The sequence below is a fragment of the Serinus canaria genome, chromosome 3, assembly GCF_022539315.1.
Source record: "Serinus canaria isolate serCan28SL12 chromosome 3, serCan2020, whole genome shotgun sequence".
Lineage (NCBI taxonomy): Eukaryota > Metazoa > Chordata > Aves > Passeriformes > Fringillidae > Serinus > Serinus canaria.
Genome location: NC_066316.1, coordinates 111,072,681 through 111,093,153, shown reverse-complemented (window position 1 = coordinate 111,093,153; position 20,473 = coordinate 111,072,681). Strand labels below are relative to the sequence as shown.

General features: G+C 42.2%; 1 protein-coding gene across 2 annotated transcripts in view; it reads right to left on the bottom strand.

Moving 5' to 3' along the window:
- The window catches only part of KIF13B (kinesin family member 13B), a 122,185-nt gene that overhangs the window by 67,698 nt on the left and 34,014 nt on the right, over window positions 1-20,473 (bottom strand). Inside the window, exons 3-8 of one of the 2 annotated variants that reach the window (XM_030235386.2) lie at window positions 6,355-6,370; window positions 4,808-4,868; window positions 3,104-3,196; window positions 2,318-2,498; window positions 1,835-1,922; window positions 393-527 (exon numbers count right to left, since the gene is read on the bottom strand). In XM_030235386.2, coding sequence (XP_030091246.2) covers window positions 393-527; window positions 1,835-1,922; window positions 2,318-2,498; window positions 3,104-3,196; window positions 4,808-4,868; window positions 6,355-6,370 — 574 coding nt within the window. The remainder of the gene's footprint in view (window positions 1-392; window positions 528-1,834; window positions 1,923-2,317; window positions 2,499-3,103; window positions 3,197-4,807; window positions 4,869-6,354; window positions 6,371-20,473) is intronic. The other variant, XM_050972498.1, reaches the window with a different exon arrangement.

Below are 20,473 nucleotides of genomic sequence, written 5' to 3'. Positions count from 1 at the left end.
CATATTTATGTATAAATTAAAATATTTGCAGCTTTAAATGCTTTTTCAATATTGAGTATTTACACATAAAAGCATTCATGGACTACAATGCAAGATATTTAAAACTACTATTTTTTTCAATTTAGAAAGTTGATAATTTATACAAATTTGCATTAATTTAGAAAGCTGGTAATTCATATCAATTTGCATTAAATAACCATGAGTGTACATTTGGAGATCCATTTGGATCACCAAAAGTACACTCAGGTGTATTTCTATTTTTCACCTATTTTATGTTTAGCCTGTCCTCCAAACTGCTGCTTCCAAAGAAGTGTTTCTTTTCCTGTGAAATGCATTAAAGCAAGAGACTCATCCCAGCCTGACATTTGGACCTTGCAGCTGGATTTTCTTACCCCTGATTGCACATCATAGAGGGTGTGGGTGAGGATGATCTTGAAGACTGCGTGGGACCGACTGCTCTCCTCGTTCATGTTGGTGGCAGCCACTGTCCGAGATTTGTTGCCCTCAGACATCAAGGACTCGATGTCCTAAATACAATTTTCACAGCCATGAGTATATCTGCATTGACATCCTTTTCAATTACCTCCAAAAAATCATCTCATCTTGGTCAAATACAGTATTTTTTTGCTAGGCCTCCCATTTGTTTATTCAGAAATAGGTGATGGAAAAAAAAAAAAATCAAAGTTTTTTGACTCTAGAAACTCCACAGTGTCATAATTTCACCCACTCCTCAATCTAGATGTTAAATTATCAACAAAAATAATGCACCTGGCTGCACACAGCAACACTCAAAAGCAGAGATGGAAGTGAGGAAATAGCAATTTGTGTTTGAACCCTGTCACATTTTAGCCTCAAGATGTCATGGTCTGAGGATCTGGAATACTGACAGAAGGCTCAGAGGTTTATAAAACAGAACCACACTGAACAGGACATGATATTCCTCCAAATTTTAAGAGCTTTGATCTGTTGTGATGCCTGAGAAAGGTGCAGCTCCCCTGCTCTGGGGTTTCACAGCAATTGTGTAAAATAGTTAAAACTCAGGGTCTTGGGCTAAACTTCTATTTCTGCATCTCTGGCAGAGTGATGCTAAAAAAGCTCAAATAAACAGTCAAACAAAGGACCACCACAGACCACTGACTCCAAATTCTGGATTACAAAAAGCTGCTGGGCAACATGGAAAGGCAAAGCATGAAATGTGTCCTGTCTTAGCAGAAACCAGCAGGGAGAGCTGGATGGACACCTGGAGAAACTGGCATTGCACTGTTTTCATGTTTTGGTTAAGCTGGCAGATTCCATCCCATATTTATCCATTTTCACCACAGTAAAGTTAAAGCTCCTTAAAAACCAGGGCATTTTGTGAATGCACATATAAACATTTACTGTCCTGCAAGCCAGTTTCAGGTGATGCTCTCAAGTATTTGCTTGGTAAACAACCATCAGCTCCTAATTCTGTGCTACTGGGAAGGGAAATCCCTGAGCAGAGCACGACAGGCAAAAAGTGACACAGTGGGGCACTGAGAGCCTGTCTCTGCTTAATCCTGGGCCTGTAATTAATCACAGAACACTTTCTCATGGCAGTCTGCACTCATCTTAATGCTGAGAGGAAATCTGTTCCATTCAGCAGCTGAATTACTTCCAGAATTATTGAGCAGCACAAGATGAAGGGAGTTTCTGCTCTCAGCCCTGCTCTCCCCAGGGATCACACCACAGCAATCTGCAGCTCTCTTGCTCTAGGATGACTGATAAGGAGCATTTCAGTAGTTCTGTCCAGCTTAAGGGACAGCAGCTGGTGTTTAGGATGTGAAGATAAGCCTTTCATAAAGTTGATCCTTACCTTGTAGCTAGCAACAGCTAGTTTGGATAGGCCATCTACGTAAGGGCCATAAACACTGTGTTCTCTAACCTTTAATGACTGACGGCTTCTGGTTGGGGGAAAAAAAAGGGATTTATAAGCACATGACTGACTTAAGACAACATTTACACAAAGTCCATTTCTCACTGACACACCTCAAACAGGATGGTCTCACAAACAGCCACTGAAGCACAGAGCAAGGGGCAGAATGCAAACACAAAAGAAGCTTTATGACACATAAAAAGCTGACACACACAGTGCTGTCACTTCACAAAAGGTACATTTACTGCAGGCTTTTAGTCTTGCTACTTTATTTTGATTTATAATGAGGAGATGCTGAGATCAGGAAGCAGCAAGAGCCATCCTAGGCAAATGTTTTAGATGGGATCCATTAAGGCAAACTGGTTATGTAAAGGAAGAGTGTAGGACAAATTCTACAGTGCCATTCACACACAAATTCCTCACCCCTTGGGGTCAAGGAGATCTCTGACTTTCTCATTGTAAATCTCCATGTAGGACACTTCCACTTTGAAACTCTGCTCTTCATTTTCTTCCTTCTGTGCTCTTTCAAAGAGTCCGCTGCAAAGTCTAGGGATCAATCCAGGCTGATCAGCAGTACCCATCATGGTGTAGGATTTTCCAGACCCTGTGAGAGGGAAGCTGTGATTAGAGAACATGCAACAAAGGTTCCTGCTGTGCACAATATTGATAGGAAATAAAAGAGGGTTAATTTTTTTTTTTATTTCAGTGAAAGGTATTTTTTCAGTTTTCTGCTTTAAAGGAACCCAAACACCACTGAGCTAAAGATTATTTTAATTAAAAGGAAAAGGAAAACAAGAAATTTGGTTCAGAGTGCTGGAGAACTTTTAGGTAGACACAGTCTTACTGCAGATGACAAGCCACTAATGAGAAAACTCTTCATATTACTCTTTAAATATTACATTAAAATGACAATTCAAGATTACTTTAACCACAGAGGCAGAAAATCTGAGCAAAGCTCTGATTCAAGGACGATCATGGTCACGCCAAAGATTATCATCTGAAGTGTGAGAAATAAGGGTAGCCAGCAGCAACAAAACCTTGCTTCTCGTCCTGCCCACCTCATATCTGATGTTACAAAAGAGGAAAACATTTCTTATCTACCTTAGAAGGTATTTCTCCTCAAACAATGTCACAAGAGCTGTGGAAAGAACCTCCAGCCAGAACACAACACCTTTGGAGGGAACACTTCCCCCTGACTCTGGGACTCACCCGTTTGCCCATAGGCAAAGATACAAGCATTGTAGCCTTCGAAGGCATTCTGAAGAATATTCTCTCCAAGGCACTTGAAAACAACATCTTGACCTAGAAAATACAACACACAAGCCAACACTGTAACACAGCAAGAGCTTTTTGTCCCTCCATTTGGATTTTTCTTTTGGATTAGGTAGAAGCTGTTGCTGCCTAAATCACATCCAGTGTTTGCTCCCTGGAAAGGAGCAGAAGATGTGCTCCAGATTGATGCTGCTGTAAAAATTAGGGGCTGGGATTATCATGGATATACCTGGATGTGCTTAAAGCAACATCCAATCAAGGTAACTCAGAAAGTTTTAATCAGCAGAGAATCTACAACCAACTGCAGAATTTAATCAGCTGGGGAATGACAACTCCTCAAAATATACTCAAGCTGTACATTTTAATGACAGTCAGTTGATTTTAATCCAAGGGAATCAGCAGAGCACTGGAAAATTTTACTGTGTAAGATATTGGATAATACCACGAGGAGATTTTTGCAGAGAGGGAATCACAAGTATGTGGAAGATATGGATATTCACAAGGTACTCTGCACTGGCAAAAAGTAAGGTGTAACATTCTTTTGTAATTGAACTTTGAGCTCTTTAGATAATTTTCCAAGCAGAGGAAGGAAAGCTTAAAATATCTGGGTAGTAACTACTTGAACAAAATCTATTTTCAGAATTAATTTTACAACCAGAAAAACTCAATTCTGAACAAGGCATGACACAGATTTATGGACTGAAAAGTCCTCTCAAAAAATGTTCCTTTAAGCTCTTCCTTTCTCTCATTGAAGTTCCTATCTTTACAGCCAAATCCATGCTAAATTCTCCATCAAGAGCACCAAGAGCTGTGCCAGGCTCAGCTGGGGTAACACTTCCACTGTAAAACAGACCAAAATATCATTTATATAGGCACCAACTTTAGTTTGAGAAATAAAGCATGCAATATTCCTATGTAATTTGTGTCACATTTTTCTCAGTGCCTTAATAGGTTGTTATTCATTAGTTACTTCTTAAATAAATTAAAATTAAGATGTGCATGTGTTTGATTTTTCTTATGATTTTTAGGAAATAAATATTAAGTTCAACTCATCCCAAATTTTAAAGGATAACAACTATGAAAAGAATAAATTATAGGAGTGATAAGTCCAAATACAGTTCATATTTTACCATAACTATAAGCCAAAATGCATTATAATAACACACAGAAAACTTTAAATGAATACATTATACATTCTCACTAAAGCATCTGATTTCACATAAACTTCAATGATATTAAGCTATTGTTAATATTCCTTTATTAGGTTTTACTATGATGCCAAACTCCCATGAGCACTGAAAAACATGAAATTACACATAACTGTGCTCCTCAAAAGAAATAAATGGGTTTGATACATTTAAAATGATGGAGTTGGAGCAGTATTTTAAATAAAGCTGAACAGGAGTAAAGCATCATCATGCTGGGTTTCTCCACTCTCTGCACTGCAAAGGGGTGGCAGTGCCCATTGTCATCTTTAGAGAAAAGGAACTGGAATGATTGAAGATTTTCCCTTTTTTGACAGCAGCCAGTCATAGAAGGGACAGCACTTTGTGCCATCTGGCCTGTGCCCTGCAGCAAGGACTGGATTTTAATCAGATCATTCCCACTTGGAGACAAGCAAGCCACAGTAAATATTATTACCTGCATATTTATCTTTGACAGATTCATCCATAGACCAAAAGCAGTGATCATATGCAAACACCTGCAGAGAAACAACCAGGACACCTCAGAACAGCTGCTGCCAAATCCAACATGTTATCCACATTCTGACATTCTGAACTCAACACACATTCCCACTGAATTCCTGCTTTTCTAGCAGTTTGAAGCCTAAACAAACACTTCATTTTCTCCTATGCTTTTATTTGTTCCTTGTTTCTATTTGTTCCTTTCTGTGCCAGCCCTACTCCCCACCCTCCATGTGCCAACCCAGTGGATGTCAAGGACCTCTCCATTTCTCCCTCCAAACCATCCCTGCAATGCATTTTTCACCAGAGTTTCTCTTTTGCAAACTGACAGATGTCCTCTAGCTCTTTCTGCCTCCCATCTCCCCGTGCCTCTTGTCTGCATAAATTACCAACAAGCCTTAGGGTAGGAAGCTCTTTCCATACAAGAGGAGTATGTATTTATTTACATTCCATGACAAACCAAAGCAACCATCAAAGTCTAATATTTGCAAAGAATAATAGAAAACAAATCAGTTTTATCATGAAAAGAGCAGCACTGTAATATTTTTAACAGAAAACTTTAAATTTTGCCATAAATCCATCGAAAGGTCCACAGGCACCTTCCGTCCTGAAAGATGACCTGAAATAATACAATGTGTATTTTGGGACAGATGTTTGCAAAACCAGCTCCCCTGAGTATGTATCTACAAGGGAAAATATTAATTAGGGTAATGTGTGACCTACATTCACAAAATTTACTCTGTAGGATGTAGGAAAAGGGAAGTGCAATGTGGGGCTCTCTGGCTCTGGATTTCCCCTCTAAGCTTAATGGAAGCTGCTCTTTCCCCTTTGGATGCCCTGCATTGTTACCCTGTTGACTGCCAACATTTATGAAAATGCTTAACATAGCAAAAGCCTTGAAATTTAAATAATTTATCTTCAAAAATACATTGTTTCCCCCCCAATGATGTACCAGCATCAAGAGATAAAGTAGTTATTTTATATCCTCTAACTGAGGAAACAACAGCTTGTGTATTAAAATTATGGTGCTCTTTATTTATTTTTTTTTTTACTTTGAATTCATTTTACAGCTAAACATATTATTAAAGCATCCCAAGCCTTCAGAATGTTTAGTAAAACACCACTGGCTGTATGAGCACAGCCATGGAGCTGCACCCTGATCTGCCAGGGCAGAGTCTTCAGAACAAGCACAAAGTCACGGGACCATAAAAACAAAACGAGTTTGCTTTAACAGAAATACCAGAAAATGCTTTTAAAAAGCCCACAAAGAACAAATATCCTCCATTCAGAGTCTGCAGTGCTGAGTGTGGATGTTCTCATTTGTTCCTCTGACTCATTTCTTGGCACAGGCTGTACAGAGCATTTCTGCAACAAGGAGATGCTTCGAGTTTCTTACTCAGCAGCTGATCAGCAACAGAGCTCTGCAAAATGCTTTTAATACTTGGATAACCCAAGAGTGAGCAAGTGATAGGACAACTCTCACACACTGGTAAAAGCCCTTACCTTTGGGTGAGTTCTGCTGTTCCCCAATGCATCAGGAGTGGAAAGGATTTGGTACAAGGTCAGGGGAAGGAAAAAAAAAAGACAAAAGAAAAACAAGGACTGTTAGTTGTAGTGATTTCCGCTTAATTGTGCCATCATTAATCAACTGAATGCTGTGTTAAAAGTTCATTTCTCTCCTCAGATCTCTCCTTGCTTACAGATCCCAAGTCATTTTATAAACCCTTTCAGGGGAATGATTTGAGATGCTGCTCAGTGTTGATTTAAAATTCAAAGCCACTGATTTTCCTCATGCTGCATGTCTTTCTCATTCTCTCACGGGTTTATTTTCTGTGTGACACCTCTCCCTCTCTCTGGGTGTCACTACCTCTTAAAAACAAAGTACCCAAGCAACAAAAAAATTTCCAAAACCACTTGAACAAGAACTTCATGAGTGTTATTCAAGAGGAAATTTCAGAGTCCAGCCCCTGGGCTCGCCCAACCCAGCTCTCTCTGGTTGCTGGGACAGCAGAGCAAACATTTGCTTCCTCAAAAGAATGAGCAGAGAACAGCAATTCTTCTACTCTGCTATGTGCAGAATTTAAAAGTTTGGGGGTTTTTGTTTGTTTGTTTTTAAGCAAGCACAAAATTACTGGAGTGACCTTTAAAATACCAGCACCCAGTGGATGACTGCAGGTTATGCAGCCTCCCCACATCAGAGGCTGGAGAAAAGCAGTAAACACACCACAAACCACTGATATTCCCCTTGTCCTGGACCTTCCAGACGACATTAGGAAACTCTTGACATCAGCAACGAGTAAAGTCTTGTGACAAGCAACACAGATTTCTTTGGAGCAGGAGAAAAACATGGGAGCCACCCAGGATTACCCTCAGAGCTCCTGCTGCTCACAGGGCTTGAGAAGGTGAGTTTATAATCAGTAATTTCTGAGCATTGTCTCTCAAAACCAATTATTTATTACACAAATCCATTACCCCTTCTTGCTCGTGCCTGGACCTGCTGTGTGTTTGACAGAAAGGAGTGATGGGCACTTGGGAGAGAAGGATGATTATTTAAGTCAAGGTCACCCCGTGTCACAGGGTCATCCAAGTCAGCAGTGACAACATGACCCCTTTTCCTCTGCCATCTGGCTTAGCTGAAATAAAAGCTCTCCCAAAGTCCTGGCAGCCAGCTTGGTGTGGACTCCAGGCTGTTACTCCTGGGTGGGTTTTATTGAGGCCATCTCCTTCACTGGGGCTTTGATCCAGTCACAGGAGACTCCAGAGAGCCCCTCTGGAGAGATACAGGAGTATTTTCATGGCTTTCTGTGCTCTGAAATGCTCACGGAGCACTTTGCTGCAGGACTTCACTGGAAACTGCCTTTAGTGGAGCTCTGCTTACAGGGCAGGTTAATTTCTATTCTACAAAAACCTTCTCCTGGTAAAACAAAGGGAGCAGCAAGCCTGGATTCAGAGTCTGAGTTTAGCACTCAGATATGTCACACTGCTCACATTCCCCAGCCCAATTCCAAGGCAGGATTACATTGCAACAACCCAGCTGATCAGCCCAGCCCTCAATACAGGGCATATTATTGAGTATTTGGGTTAAAGCAGCTCTAAGGGCATAATCTGAGAAGTTCTATCACAGATACAATTTTAAGATGATGGATTACACAGGGCTATGTGTCATCAAGCTTAAGACCTTTAGTCTGAGCTAAGTATCTCATTTTCTGAAGGGCTACACAAACAGAAAAACCCAGGTCTTGGGTCTTGCTTAATCCAAATGTGGGGGAACAGAAGCCCCACAAAACCCAGCATGCAGAATTTGGGATACAGAACAGCTACACAGAGCTGCAGCTTTTGTGATGTACTTTTGACCACAAAGAGAATAAGTGGGACAAATGTTTCCCCAAGGAAAGCATTAAGGGTGCAGCCTGCATCACATACATTGTGCTGTGAACATATGAGCCTGTTAATGCTGCAGCTGCGTGCTGGGCCCACAAACCCATGAAAAGATTTTTAGCCCGATCCTTTGGGAATGGAATAGATGGAGAAATAGAGCACCCCCAGCAGCCTGGTTGGCTGCAAGGACACACTGGGAGTGCTGGGTGCTCACACCCAAGTGCTCCTGTCCATCCCAGAGGTGAGGAAAAGGGAAATACCAGGAACAGCCCCACCCACACAGCAGGGAAGGATCTTCTACAACAAAACCAGATGGGAACAAGTGCCAAGAACAGGGAGGTGACCTTCCCCCTCTGCTCTTGTCAAACCCCACCTGGAATGCTGCACACAGTTCTGGTGTCCCCAGCATGGGAAGGACATGGAGCAAGTCCAGAGGAGGCCATGAGGTTCATAAGAGGACTGGAGAACCTCCCCTAAAGAGACAGGCTGGGGAATTTCAGGCTGTTCAGCCTGGAAAAGGTTTTGTGGAGACCTCAAAGCACCTTCCAGTGTTGGAAGGGTGACAGGGAAGGTGGAGAGGGATTGCTCATCAGGAACTGGAGTGACAGGACAAGGGAGAATGGGTTCAAACTGGGAGAGGGGAAATTTAGGTTAAGATATAAGGAATTGTTGCTCATGCACAGAGAAGCTTCCAGGGATCAAGGAGCAGCCGCAGGTTCTCTGGGCACCCTGTGCCAGGGCCTGACCACCCTCACACCCAACAATTCCTTCCCAATTTCCCATCTATCCCTGCCTTCTGGCATTGGGAAGCCATTCCCTGTGTCCTGTGCCTCCACCCCTTGTCCCAAGTCCCTCTCCATCCCCAAGGATGCTGGAATTTGAGGTGCAGGCAGCTCCTTGGCCAACAGCCAAAAATTCACATCTATCTCAGATCCAGCAGAAGCATCCGAGGCAGGGAAGGAAAACTTATCTCTCAGCCACTGAAGGATGTCACTGAGATGCTTCCAGCTACTTGTTTTCACTTGTATCCAATCTGACAGGAATTTGCTAACTCCCTTCTTTTATCTCTTCTCAGTTCAATGTCAAACAGAAGTAGAGGGAATCTAATGCATCTAATTCTAAAATTAAAAAAGGAGGAAGACTACTCCAAAACAACATCCTGCATTTAAAAGTATTTTATTTACTGCAGGGAATTGCAACAAGATGATCTTTAAGGCCTTTTCCAAGTCAAATAATTTGGTGATACCAAATTATTATAAATGAATATATTTGCAGTTTTGAGAGTGAATGAAGACAGGGAGCTTGGGTAATTAATTTCTGTTTAAACTATCTCTTACACAGTATAAATGTGTCCTAATCCAGCTTCTTGATCAGGACACACTTGCTGTTTTATGAACATTCTGGTGGTTCCACAGATCTCAGGCACAATGTAAAAATATGAATAAAATCAGAGCAGGTCCCAGCTGAGACCATCAGTGCATGTGCAATTCCACTACTGCTTCATTTTTTTAATAGAATAATTAAATTACACATTCAAACACAATAAACTATTCAACCATAGTTAATAGTGGCATTTTAGTAACACCCAGTTTTTCTGTGTTCAGAAGGGGGGGAAGGAAGGTTTAGCAAGGCTGAGTGTATTTATTTCAGATTGTGCACATGATGAGGGGGAAAACAGCCCAGCAAAGGAGCAGAGGTGAACCCTGGCTGGGGAGAGGAGAGCAGAGCTCAGCCCTTATCTCTTCTGTCTGGCTGACCCCCCAGCTCTGAGCTAGCAGCCAGCTGGCAAATCAGCACATGCTCTAAATCAGTCACAGCACATCTCCCTTCTTGTCTCAATCAGAAACTGGCAGATGGGGCAAAGGGAGGAGAAAGGTGGGAGGTGGCAAGGCAGGAAGCGGGGGAAAGAGCTCCAGAAGCTCTAGGACAGGAGCTGACTTGCCAGGCATCTATTTTCTCTGTATTTTTTTGAAAAAGAACATTTCCTATGGCAACAGCAACTGCAACAACAATCCAGACTGTACATTGCAGTGATGCTGCCAAGTGGCACAAGGCTATGCTGGATTTATGGAATTGAAATGTAACATTTTGTCATTTTCAGAAGCTTCTGGACTAGCAAAATATAATACAAATTTAAGGGTTAGAAAAAGAAAAAAAGAGAGGCAACAATTCCAACTATGAATCAGGAAAGTCTCAGCAAATCTCTCCAGAAATTCTTACTGCTTTCCATTTTCAATCTTCCAAAACCATTGCAAAGACAACCATATCAAATTCCAGTGTAATTAGTGCTATTTTATGCCCTTCTGCATAAACTGTCCAGCATAAACTTTAGAAAGCAGCTAAAAATGCAACTAGAAAAAGAAACTGATGGGGAAAATCTCCTTGGGGTTTACAGGTGAAAAGGTGTCAGGGCTCCCTCCAGAGATCATTCTGTAGGGCCAGATCTTTATGTTCCCAGTTGGCCAAAAAAAGTATTATTATTAAAAATAAAGTTGACATGATGTGTAACAGTAATTTACTCTTTGGATGCAGTCATTCTGGAATTCTGGGATTTTATCATGAAATTGTAGCAGGTAGAAGCTGTACAATAACTATCCTAGGTTCTGACAGGCACAACAGCATCATTTACCAATACTCCCTGAAATCAAAGAACTAAAGTTACATTGGGCACAGTTTGTCATCCCCTCAAATCTTCCCTTCCTTTCTTTCCTTGGTTAGGTATGGCTCAAAATAGCACTGGTATGGAAAACCACGAAGCACAATTTCTTTTGTGGCTCCATGTCTTGGTTTGAAAAGACTGGTGCTTGTTTAGGAAGGTAGGAGCTTCCCTTGAAATGGAGAATGTAAACCCCCTCCCTCTGAATTTTTGTAATTTTGAAATGAAGAGGTTCTTAGGTAAAGATATGGGAGTAGGAATTTTTTGTATTACTACATTCCTATTGTTTTTTTGCATTACTACTATCTTTAGGTAAAGATACAGGAGTAGGAATACTAATAAAGATTATTAGGAAAAAAACTAAAATAGGAATGTAGTAATACAAAACAACACTGACAGAGTCAGAACAGGACCTGACACCCTGTGGGTCAGGGTGCTGGTAGCAGTCTGATCAAATGGTGGCTGCAGTCTTCTTGGAGTGACAGATGTGCTTCTGCTGAAGCAGTGATCTTGTAGAAGGGTGTAGCTTTCTTCTGAAGGCCGAGTGCTGTAGATAGGCCTGGTCTTTTTCTGGGAATCTGGTGGAAAAGAAACTTTTTCTTTTGGGAAACTAGTGGAAAAGGTTGCTGTGGTGTTCCAAATCTCAGATTATATCCAGGCAGGAATGTTTGGCTCCTCCCCCTGGGTGGAGCATCTCCCAGTGGGATGATGGAATTTTATCAGCCATGTAGGAACACTCCCTGGCCCATGAACAGAAGAGATTTCCTGGAGGGAGGACTGGCTGTGGAAGAGATAAATTAACAGAAGATAGCTGCCCCACCTCTAACAAAATAGAATACACAGCTCCAGCCACATCTTGTGACCTAAGACACTCCTGTACAGTGTTTTATGGAATCACAGAATGGTTTGGGTTGGAAAGGACCTTAATGATGCTCCTGTTGCAATCTGTGCCCCTGGCAGTGATACCTTCCACTGGAATGAAAGGTGTTTCTGTTTTCCCTTGTTCCTTCTCACTCACCTGCCATGAGCTTCCCTACTCCAAACACAGCAGAGCCAGGAGCACCTCAGGAACATCAAAGATCCCGTTCCCAGCACCTCAGCACGGAGCTTTGCTAAGCAAATGAGGCTCTGTTTGAAGAGCAGTGGGTCAGAATGTAATGGATTTCAAGGACTGAAGGGTTCCTCAAGAAATCTCATCCTTCAAACAAGGCTTTTGGGTCTTGAGGGTGTTTGGGCACTGCCCAGGCTCCCCAGGGAATGGGCACAGCCCTGAGGCTGCCAGAGCTCCAGGAGGGTTTGCACATTGCTCTCAGGGATGCACAGGGTGGGATTATTGGGGTGTCTGTGCAGGGCCAGGAGCTGGATCAATAATCCTGGTGGGTCCCCTAAATCTCAGGATTTTCCATAATTCTATGGCCCCTGGCCATATCTTGGAGGGCAAATATTGGGTGTGAGAAGTGGCATTCCAAAGGAAGTGCTCTCATTGCCTCAGCACTGGACACCTTCCTGAACAGGAGATGGGATTTAACAACCCAGAGTCGTCTATTCTGAACAAACTGGGCTTGTGATGTCCAAGCTTCCCTTTCCTTCAGGACCTTCCAAGAGTGGAGAGGTTGATATGTGCTACAGGAATCACTGAAGAGCTCCAGCACCAGCAAGTCTCAAGGCCTTGCAGCAGGTGCAAAGGAGGCACCTAAAAAAAACCCCAAAAAACCAGGAAGATCTTGGATTTGTTTGAAGTTTGGGAGCCCAGTTATCTTTCTGAAGCAGATCCTTTAATTGGTAGCTTGTGTGGGGTTTTTTTTCCCCTGTATGAATATAGGACTCAGAATGAAGTATTTCAAAGAGCCAGCACTGCAATGGTCAGAGTTTTATTGTTTAAATTTCAGCTGCAGAATTTCTTTCATGGCATAAAGAAGTGCCAGCCAATGGTGAAATAAAATATAGAGAATAGATTTAATGATTTTACTAACACAGACATAACTAAAAGGCAGCAGTATGACAGCTGATAACAAAAATTAGAATTCTTTTACAGCTGAGAAGCTGTTTCCTCTCCTTCTGCATATCAGACCAATACAATTTGTATATACAATAGGTATATACAATGAGAGGAAAAGTCAACTAAACCAAGTCTGATCACTTCAGGATTATCCTATAATACTTAGAAATCCATTTTCACAGAATATTTCAGATTGTAAAGTGCTTAAGGTTGTTGGGTTTCACAACTGTTTAAGAGTTTATAAATATTTTACCCATTTTTACATTCAAGTTTTGATACCATTCAAGTGGTATCAAAAGGCTGAGGCCCACCAAACTCCAATTTTTGATCATGTCCTGCAATTAATATTTTTCCTACAGTCTCATCTTTACTTCCACAGCAATACTGAATTCTTTGGGAAAAAACCACGATGCCCTATTTCAGCAAAAGATTTTTTTTGCAATCAGAAACAGCCTCTTTAAAACAAAATCCCCAAATACATTAAAAAAAAAACCCAAACCTGTGAAAGAGCATACACAGTTCAAAGCCTAAACTTGTGTAGCTAAAAGGAACAAAGGTAATCACTGTTCCTTGGAAAATTCCTCCAGTGCTCCAAGGCATTCCAGGCGTAGTTGGCGGTTACTTAGTTTCTACTGACAGAACTAATTTTTGCCAGCTCACTCAAAACAATTAAAAAAAAAATAAAAATAAAAAAAGCTCCAGACCCCCAAGAACTCGGGTTGAGCAGCAGCTTTGTGGGTTTGGGGTATTTTGTACTTGGAGCTAAATTTTCTGTATTGTTGGTACAATAATCTGCTTAGTCCTGACCACATTGGAGCGGTGCATGGATCCCATAAAGCTGGTGTTATGACAAGGGGATTACAACTTGATCCTTTTGTTTGTAAATACTCAGATGTCAGGATACTATTGTGCTCTACAGAATGTTTGGTGAACAGCCAGCCCCCAAACTTTCAATTACTATTGTGAATTGCAGGGTTTTTAATGAAGTGGGCTGTAGCTACCTTTTTATAGCCATGTGAGGGAGGGAAAAAGCTTTTTAACTCCTCCAGGAGATCCCAAATGGAAAATGATGGCAGGTGGAGCAGCATGTACAGGAAAATATACAATATATGGTAATCTTGTTCTACAGCACCAACAAACTCAGCATTCACATCCAGGGTAACCTTCAGCCAAGCCACTGGCACACAGGATTGATGCCAGAATGATCCCCTGGGCACTGTGGAAAGCAAAAGATTGGAGCTAAAAGGAATTTAATCCTTGAAAAGGTATTTCTAGAACTCTCTCAGGCCACCAAGACTGGGGTTTCCACCTTTGGTAGATCACCCAGCTGCATCACCCAATCCATAAATTCATTAGATCCTCCACCTTGCACCAGTCTGAGTTTCTGTCTTCCTTGAAAACACAAATACACCGACCAGAATCACTTGGAAAGAGATTTTTCCATGGACTCTGCAATATTTACTCAAGTACCTAAATACAAATGTGTGCGCTCAATATCCCAGAAGAATCCCAGAACAATTTGGGTTGGAAGGGACCTTAAAGCTCATCCAGTGCCACCCCTTGCCATGGGCAGGGACACTTTCCACCATCCCAGGTTGCTCCAAGCCCTGTCCAGCCTGGCCTTGGACAATTCCAGGGATCCAGGGGCAGCCACAGCTTCTCTGGGCAACCTCCCCACCCTCACAAGGAAGAATTTCTCTCTAAAATCTCCTTCAGCCCCCCCTCTGCTTGAAACAAGGAAGAGAAAAAGAGAAAAAACAAGACAATTGCAGGAGCACAAAGGGGTCCACAGCCAAGGAGGCTCCAGAGCAGCCCACAAGCTCTTCACCCTCACATTAATCCATCATTCCACGCTAAGGAAATTACTGTAAGGACTCTTCAACTCAGGGAAACAAATGCCTCACCAACAGCACTCTGAAATCCTGGTAATGTTTTCCATGTCTTTTAAACAGGCACTAACTCCAAGTACAAATGTGTAGAAGAGGCGTCTCTTGAGGACTTGCTCATTCCCCATCTACTCCCCTACTGAATTACCAACACCATGGGGCAGCTCTGTACTCATAACACTTGGCAGTCAACATTTTCTGACATCCCCAAAGAACTTTCAGTCATTTATCTCACCACTGTCCAGGCAGTTTGTGTTAGATAATCACCAATGTAACCTGGGAAACACCTTCTAGCCCTGAGGCCTAAAGAAGAAGTGAAATTGCTTCCTTCACTTTCTTTTTTTTTTTTTAGTTCCATAGGTCTGCCTTGTCCTCCAGTGGAGAGGAGGACTTTCTACCTTTCTGCCTAAATTGGTCGGCCAACTTCTTTACCAAATCCACCAGGTATTAAGCAAGTAGGAAATGTTTGGAGTGGCAGCAGCTCAAAAGGGAACATTGCTGTGGCCAAATTTTGTAAAGAAATCAATCTTTAATGGTGCTGTTTGTGCATGCACAGGGCATTTACAAGATTGGGAATTTCATTGGGTACAGCAGCCTGTCACTTTCTGAACTTTGATGCAATTTCAGCACCGCTGGATCTCCAGCTGATGAAAAGGCTGTGTGCACAGTGCCAGAATTTGTACCTCAGAGTCATTTTTGGTGCCTCCAGAACCAGATGCCTGCTAAGCACAGTGTTATTTTCATGTGCTGAAGTCTATTCATGGCCTGTTTTGGATCCAGCTCCAAATGAGGGATTCAAGCAGAATTTAAAATACAAACACACTGGAAACCACAAATGATGTTGGTCTAATGGATGGGGAGGAGGGAGAAGATCAGAGCTGTAGGCAAGAAGGGCTGGTCATTAGCATAAAAAAGAGATTTATCTGGGCTCCACATTCAGTAACCCTGAAATTCCTCACTTCAGCACATCCACAGTGATAACCCAGAGGCTGTGACAAGATCTGGGTACTCTCAACCCAAACCCTCCAGCAGCATCCAAGGAGCCTGGGAGGGTGAAAGAACAGCACAACTCATCTGAGCCATGCTGCAAACGAGAATAGCAGCTTGTCAAGGCACTGGCATCCCAAAAAGAGCACTTCAACAAAAACCTGACATGTATCAGAAGCCTCAAACATTCAGCTAGAGTAAAATTAGTGTTTCTATGTCTCAAAGAAGAATGATGTCATGCTGTCTTTTGCTCTTCCCAAGAGCACAGACTCTGTACCTTCCCTGATCAAAGCTTTCAGTGCTGTCTGTATTCCTCCAACCCATTTAAGACAACCTGACTGACAGCATGGAGATAAGGAAGGAGGCAGCAATCAATATCCTTATCACCAGCCCTGGAGAGATCTAACAGATGCAGAGATGTGGTGCTAAAGGACATGTTTCAATAGTGGGCTTGGCAGTGCTGGGCTAATGGTTGGACTCCAAAATTTTAAAGGTCTTTTCCAACCTAAACAGTTCTAAAATCCTATTATTCCAATTTCTTCCCAATATCCCATCTAACTCCAGAAATCTTCCTACAGGAGTCCCTGGCATGAGGAAATAAATACAAACTTTGCCCCAAAGAAAGCAAGAAAGAACTGTTTACAGGGTAACATTTTTGAACCAAGCTCTCTTCTGGCTGACCTAGAAAAGCAATCCTTATCCTCAGTGTTCCACTGCAATCAGCTGTTTTTCCTTCCCAGCACAAGGATGAGAAATAAGCTATAATTGACCTGTTTGCTGAAAAGCAATGGGAAAATACAGCATATTATGAAAATTATAGGCAAGCCTTCATCATGACAGCTCAGCTCCCATGTCCTGCATCTGCCCTGCTAATGGCTCCAGACTGCTGAAAAAAATGTCAGAGTGCTCTAGGCAGAATTAAATATTTGCTTTAATTTAGAACTGCATTAAAGTGAACAGATCTGGATCGAGAACTTGTTCTGCAGACAAAAAACAACATCTCTGGAGTGAGAAGGAAAGAGAGACCCCTTCATTATTGGGTGGAAAAAGCCCAATTATTTCTTCCTAAATAAGTGTTGCTGATTCACTATTTCTTAGTTAATTATTTCTCCTTTCAATATTTTAATTTATTTCTTCCTAAATAGGTGTTGCTGATTCACTGTAGCATTCCTCTGCACCCTAAATTTCCCAAATGCATCTTTTGGCCACGTGATGAACCTACCCATCTGCTTTGTCTGTTCTCCCTCCCTCCTCAGCAAATGGCTGAGGTCAGGTTGTCTTCAATGGGTTGGAGGAATATAGAAAGCATTTTTAAGTGTAAGAAATATTTTGTGAACTAGTCTAGAGTCAACACACTACAGAACTGTTTCAAAGCACTGCAGTTCTTTCATGCCCATTGTGTTCCAACTTTAGGCTCTCATCTGGACAATGAGGAAGAATCTAATGAGGAAGATAATTTTGAATATGCTTTTATTTCTTATTCCAATGATAGTTATTCTTGTGTACGAAGAATTCTCTCACTAAACACTTGTACCAACACCCAGCACCCCAAAAACCAATGTGGCAGCTGCTGAAGGGTTTGTTCATTACTGCTGCTGATTTATTTATTTATGCTGGGTAAAACAGGAATCAGGAAGAGGCATTAGCAGAGGAGTGTGCTGGTGGGACCAAGTGCAGGAGCTACAACGTCAAGAGTGCAAAACCATCTGGCTCCAAATTAATTCACAAATGATTTAGCTGGAAAAGGCACTGAAACTGGGCTTGGTGAAGCTACACATCATTTTTGGCTGACAAACATTCTTCCAGAGACTTTGGCCTGCAGGGCTGTAAGGAGCAATCAGGGATTAAGTTATCATTTCATGCTCTGGCAGCAGATCTTTAACAAGGTGTAACACGCACCGTGCACCATCACTTATCCCTCTCAGCCAAGTCAATTGTGTCAGACTAAATCCCACCGTGTGCTCTCCTGCCAGCCAATCGCCTGGATCCTGGCCAGAGACTCGCTGGCTTTTGCCAACCCTCACCTTGTCCCAGGGAAGGGCAGAGAAGTGTTGGAAAGAGGATGCTACTCCCAGCTCTGGGAGACTGCTCCTGGTGCTCCAGGATTAGATTAGGCTTCTAAAAATTGCCAACATGAGTCCTCTGGTCTATCACTGACTTTTATCACATATTTTTGCAGTGCCTGAAGTGAAGGAGGGATGCAGGGCCTTTAGCCATGGGATGAGAACTTACACTCTGCAGGTTGCCAGCAGATTTTCCAAGGGAATTCAGGTAAATCTCAGGAGCTCTGGCAGCAAATCTTTCCCCAGCAGCCTCAAAGCACCTACAAGCCAAGGTCAGAGCTGCTGCTAAAAGTGCCACAGCTGCCAACCAGATTTCCTCCTGCCTCACTCTTATCCCTAATTACTTCTAAGAGCTTCCCACAAGCAACACCATGGATTCGCTTCCTGTGCTGCTCCTATTCCCAGAGCTGTTTATCTCCCCAGCACGCCTTCTCTTTTGAAATCCCTTTCAACACCTCTCCCTCAAACAAAAAAAGCACCCCAAAAGGAGACTTAAACCCTTCCACAATGCTGTTTCTAGAGAAAAAGCTATTTATGGTGGTAGATATTTTTAAGAAGTCCTTCTCAGGACATTACACATGTGCTGGGTTACATTCAGTTCAGGCCAATTAAAAGTTCATTGTATGGTCAAGTGTTCTGTGCTGCACAAATGCAGCTCTGTGGCTCTTTAGTACCTTCCCCTCACTTAGACAACACAAAGGGGCTGAAAATAGGGAAAATAGACAGAACAGTGAATCACAGAGCCGGATAACAAGAAATGATGCCCCAGGGCTGTGAGTCTCATGTAGTTACTGAAAACAGAATTTTAGGATGGCTTGGAAGGGACTTTTTAAAGGTCATCTCATTCAACCCTGCAGGGACACTTCCCACCATCCCAGGCTGATCCAAGCTCCATCCAGCCTGGCTTTGGACATTCCCAGGGATCCAGGGGCAGCCACAGCTCCTCTGGGCACCCTTTGCCAGGGCCTCACCACCTCTTTTTAGATCTAAAACCCCTCTTAGATCTAATCTAAAATGACTTTGCTCCAACTTTAGGACAGATCTAAATGTAAATTCAATGCTACAAAGCTTTTTCTGGAGTAGAACATCTACAGTGCCCATCCTGAATGAAGACAATAATTATTTGGCTTTTCTGTGAACATCACCATAGTAAAGTAGTTTTATAGGAAGTCCTAGTGAACAGAGCAATCCTGCACTCAAAAATTGGGATCCCTGTTCTGATTCCCACTGCCACAAGTGATTTATACAAAATGGATACTTGGGCACTGAGGAAAATATCAAAATATATCCATTCTCATCCCTGACCATGTGCTATAGCACTGCAAAAATACTGTCACCAGTTAATCCTGTCAAAAAGCAATGCAATTAAAGAGATAAAAACCCCTAATAACCAAGAAGAGCAATCACATTTCCTTGTAGGAACTTGAGGAATTTCTTGTTAGTACTTCTAAAATCTTCTAAATGTGGAACTATAGAATCATAAAGGTCAGAGAAGACTTCTAAGAGCACCAAGTCCAGCTGTCAACCAGCAGTGCCACCACAGTCACCACTAACCATGTCCCCAAGTGCCACATCCAGACTCTCCTGAACACTTCTAGGATGGTGATTCCACCACTGCCCTGGGCAGCCTGTTCAATGCTTGACAACAAAGAAATTTTTCCTAATGTCTAATCTAAACCTCTCCTGGCACAATCTGAGGCCATTTCCTCTCATCCTGTCCCTTGTCACCTGGGAGGAGAGACTGACCCCACCTCACTACACCCTCCTGTCAGGGAGTTGGGCACTCTTGCAAACTTTAATCTACCATCACTACAATACCACAATTATAACAGATTTTGTATCATTTCTTTATGAGGGAAATACAGCCTGTGTTCCATGTGAGCTCTGCTCATTTGGGGCACAACACTCTGCAGAAAGTTGAATTCTAGAAGTGCAGAAACCTAAAACAAGACCAAAAAAAATCAACCCCACCCAAAATTTGAACTCATGTTTCCCTCCTCACACTCCTTTCAACCCACAGTAGCCACCAGCACCAAACACTTGCTGGCAGCTGGTTTCACTTAAAATTTCTCTTTTCTTTTTCCAAGGATCTATTTGGAAGACAAATTCTTGTACGTGCCATGTGGAAAAGAGTTTCATATTTTGTGGTCTCAGTGATTAAATAGTGTGATAGTTCACATCCACAGTAAAGGAGCCATTCATTTCCCTGCAAAAAAAAAAAAAAAACAAAAAACCAAACACCTAAAGGTGCTTCCAAATAAACTTGTCAGCTCCTGATGCCAAGTTTGCATTGCAAAGAAGTTATTTTTAGCCTGCAAGTGTGGGCTAAACAGCAAGTTGCTGGTATTCATAAACAGGGATGGGATGTGAGGCTTTTCATGTGCACTGAACAGAACCAAAGGATGTTTCCTGTTGAATTCTAACTTTGAACTCCCAGGCTGCCTGCTGCTCTCCTCTTCTGGCTCAAAAATTTCTTGCTTTTAGATGCAACTTGTAGCCTGCTTGTCTGTGCTTCACATGGGACAGCACATGCAAAAGCTCTTTACGTGCCACTATCATGATTTAGCACTGAGCACAGCAGTTCCCCAAAACAAGAATAAAAGCAGATGTCTGCTTGTGTCTTGAGAAGCTCTTTTAATTATTTTCAACACAC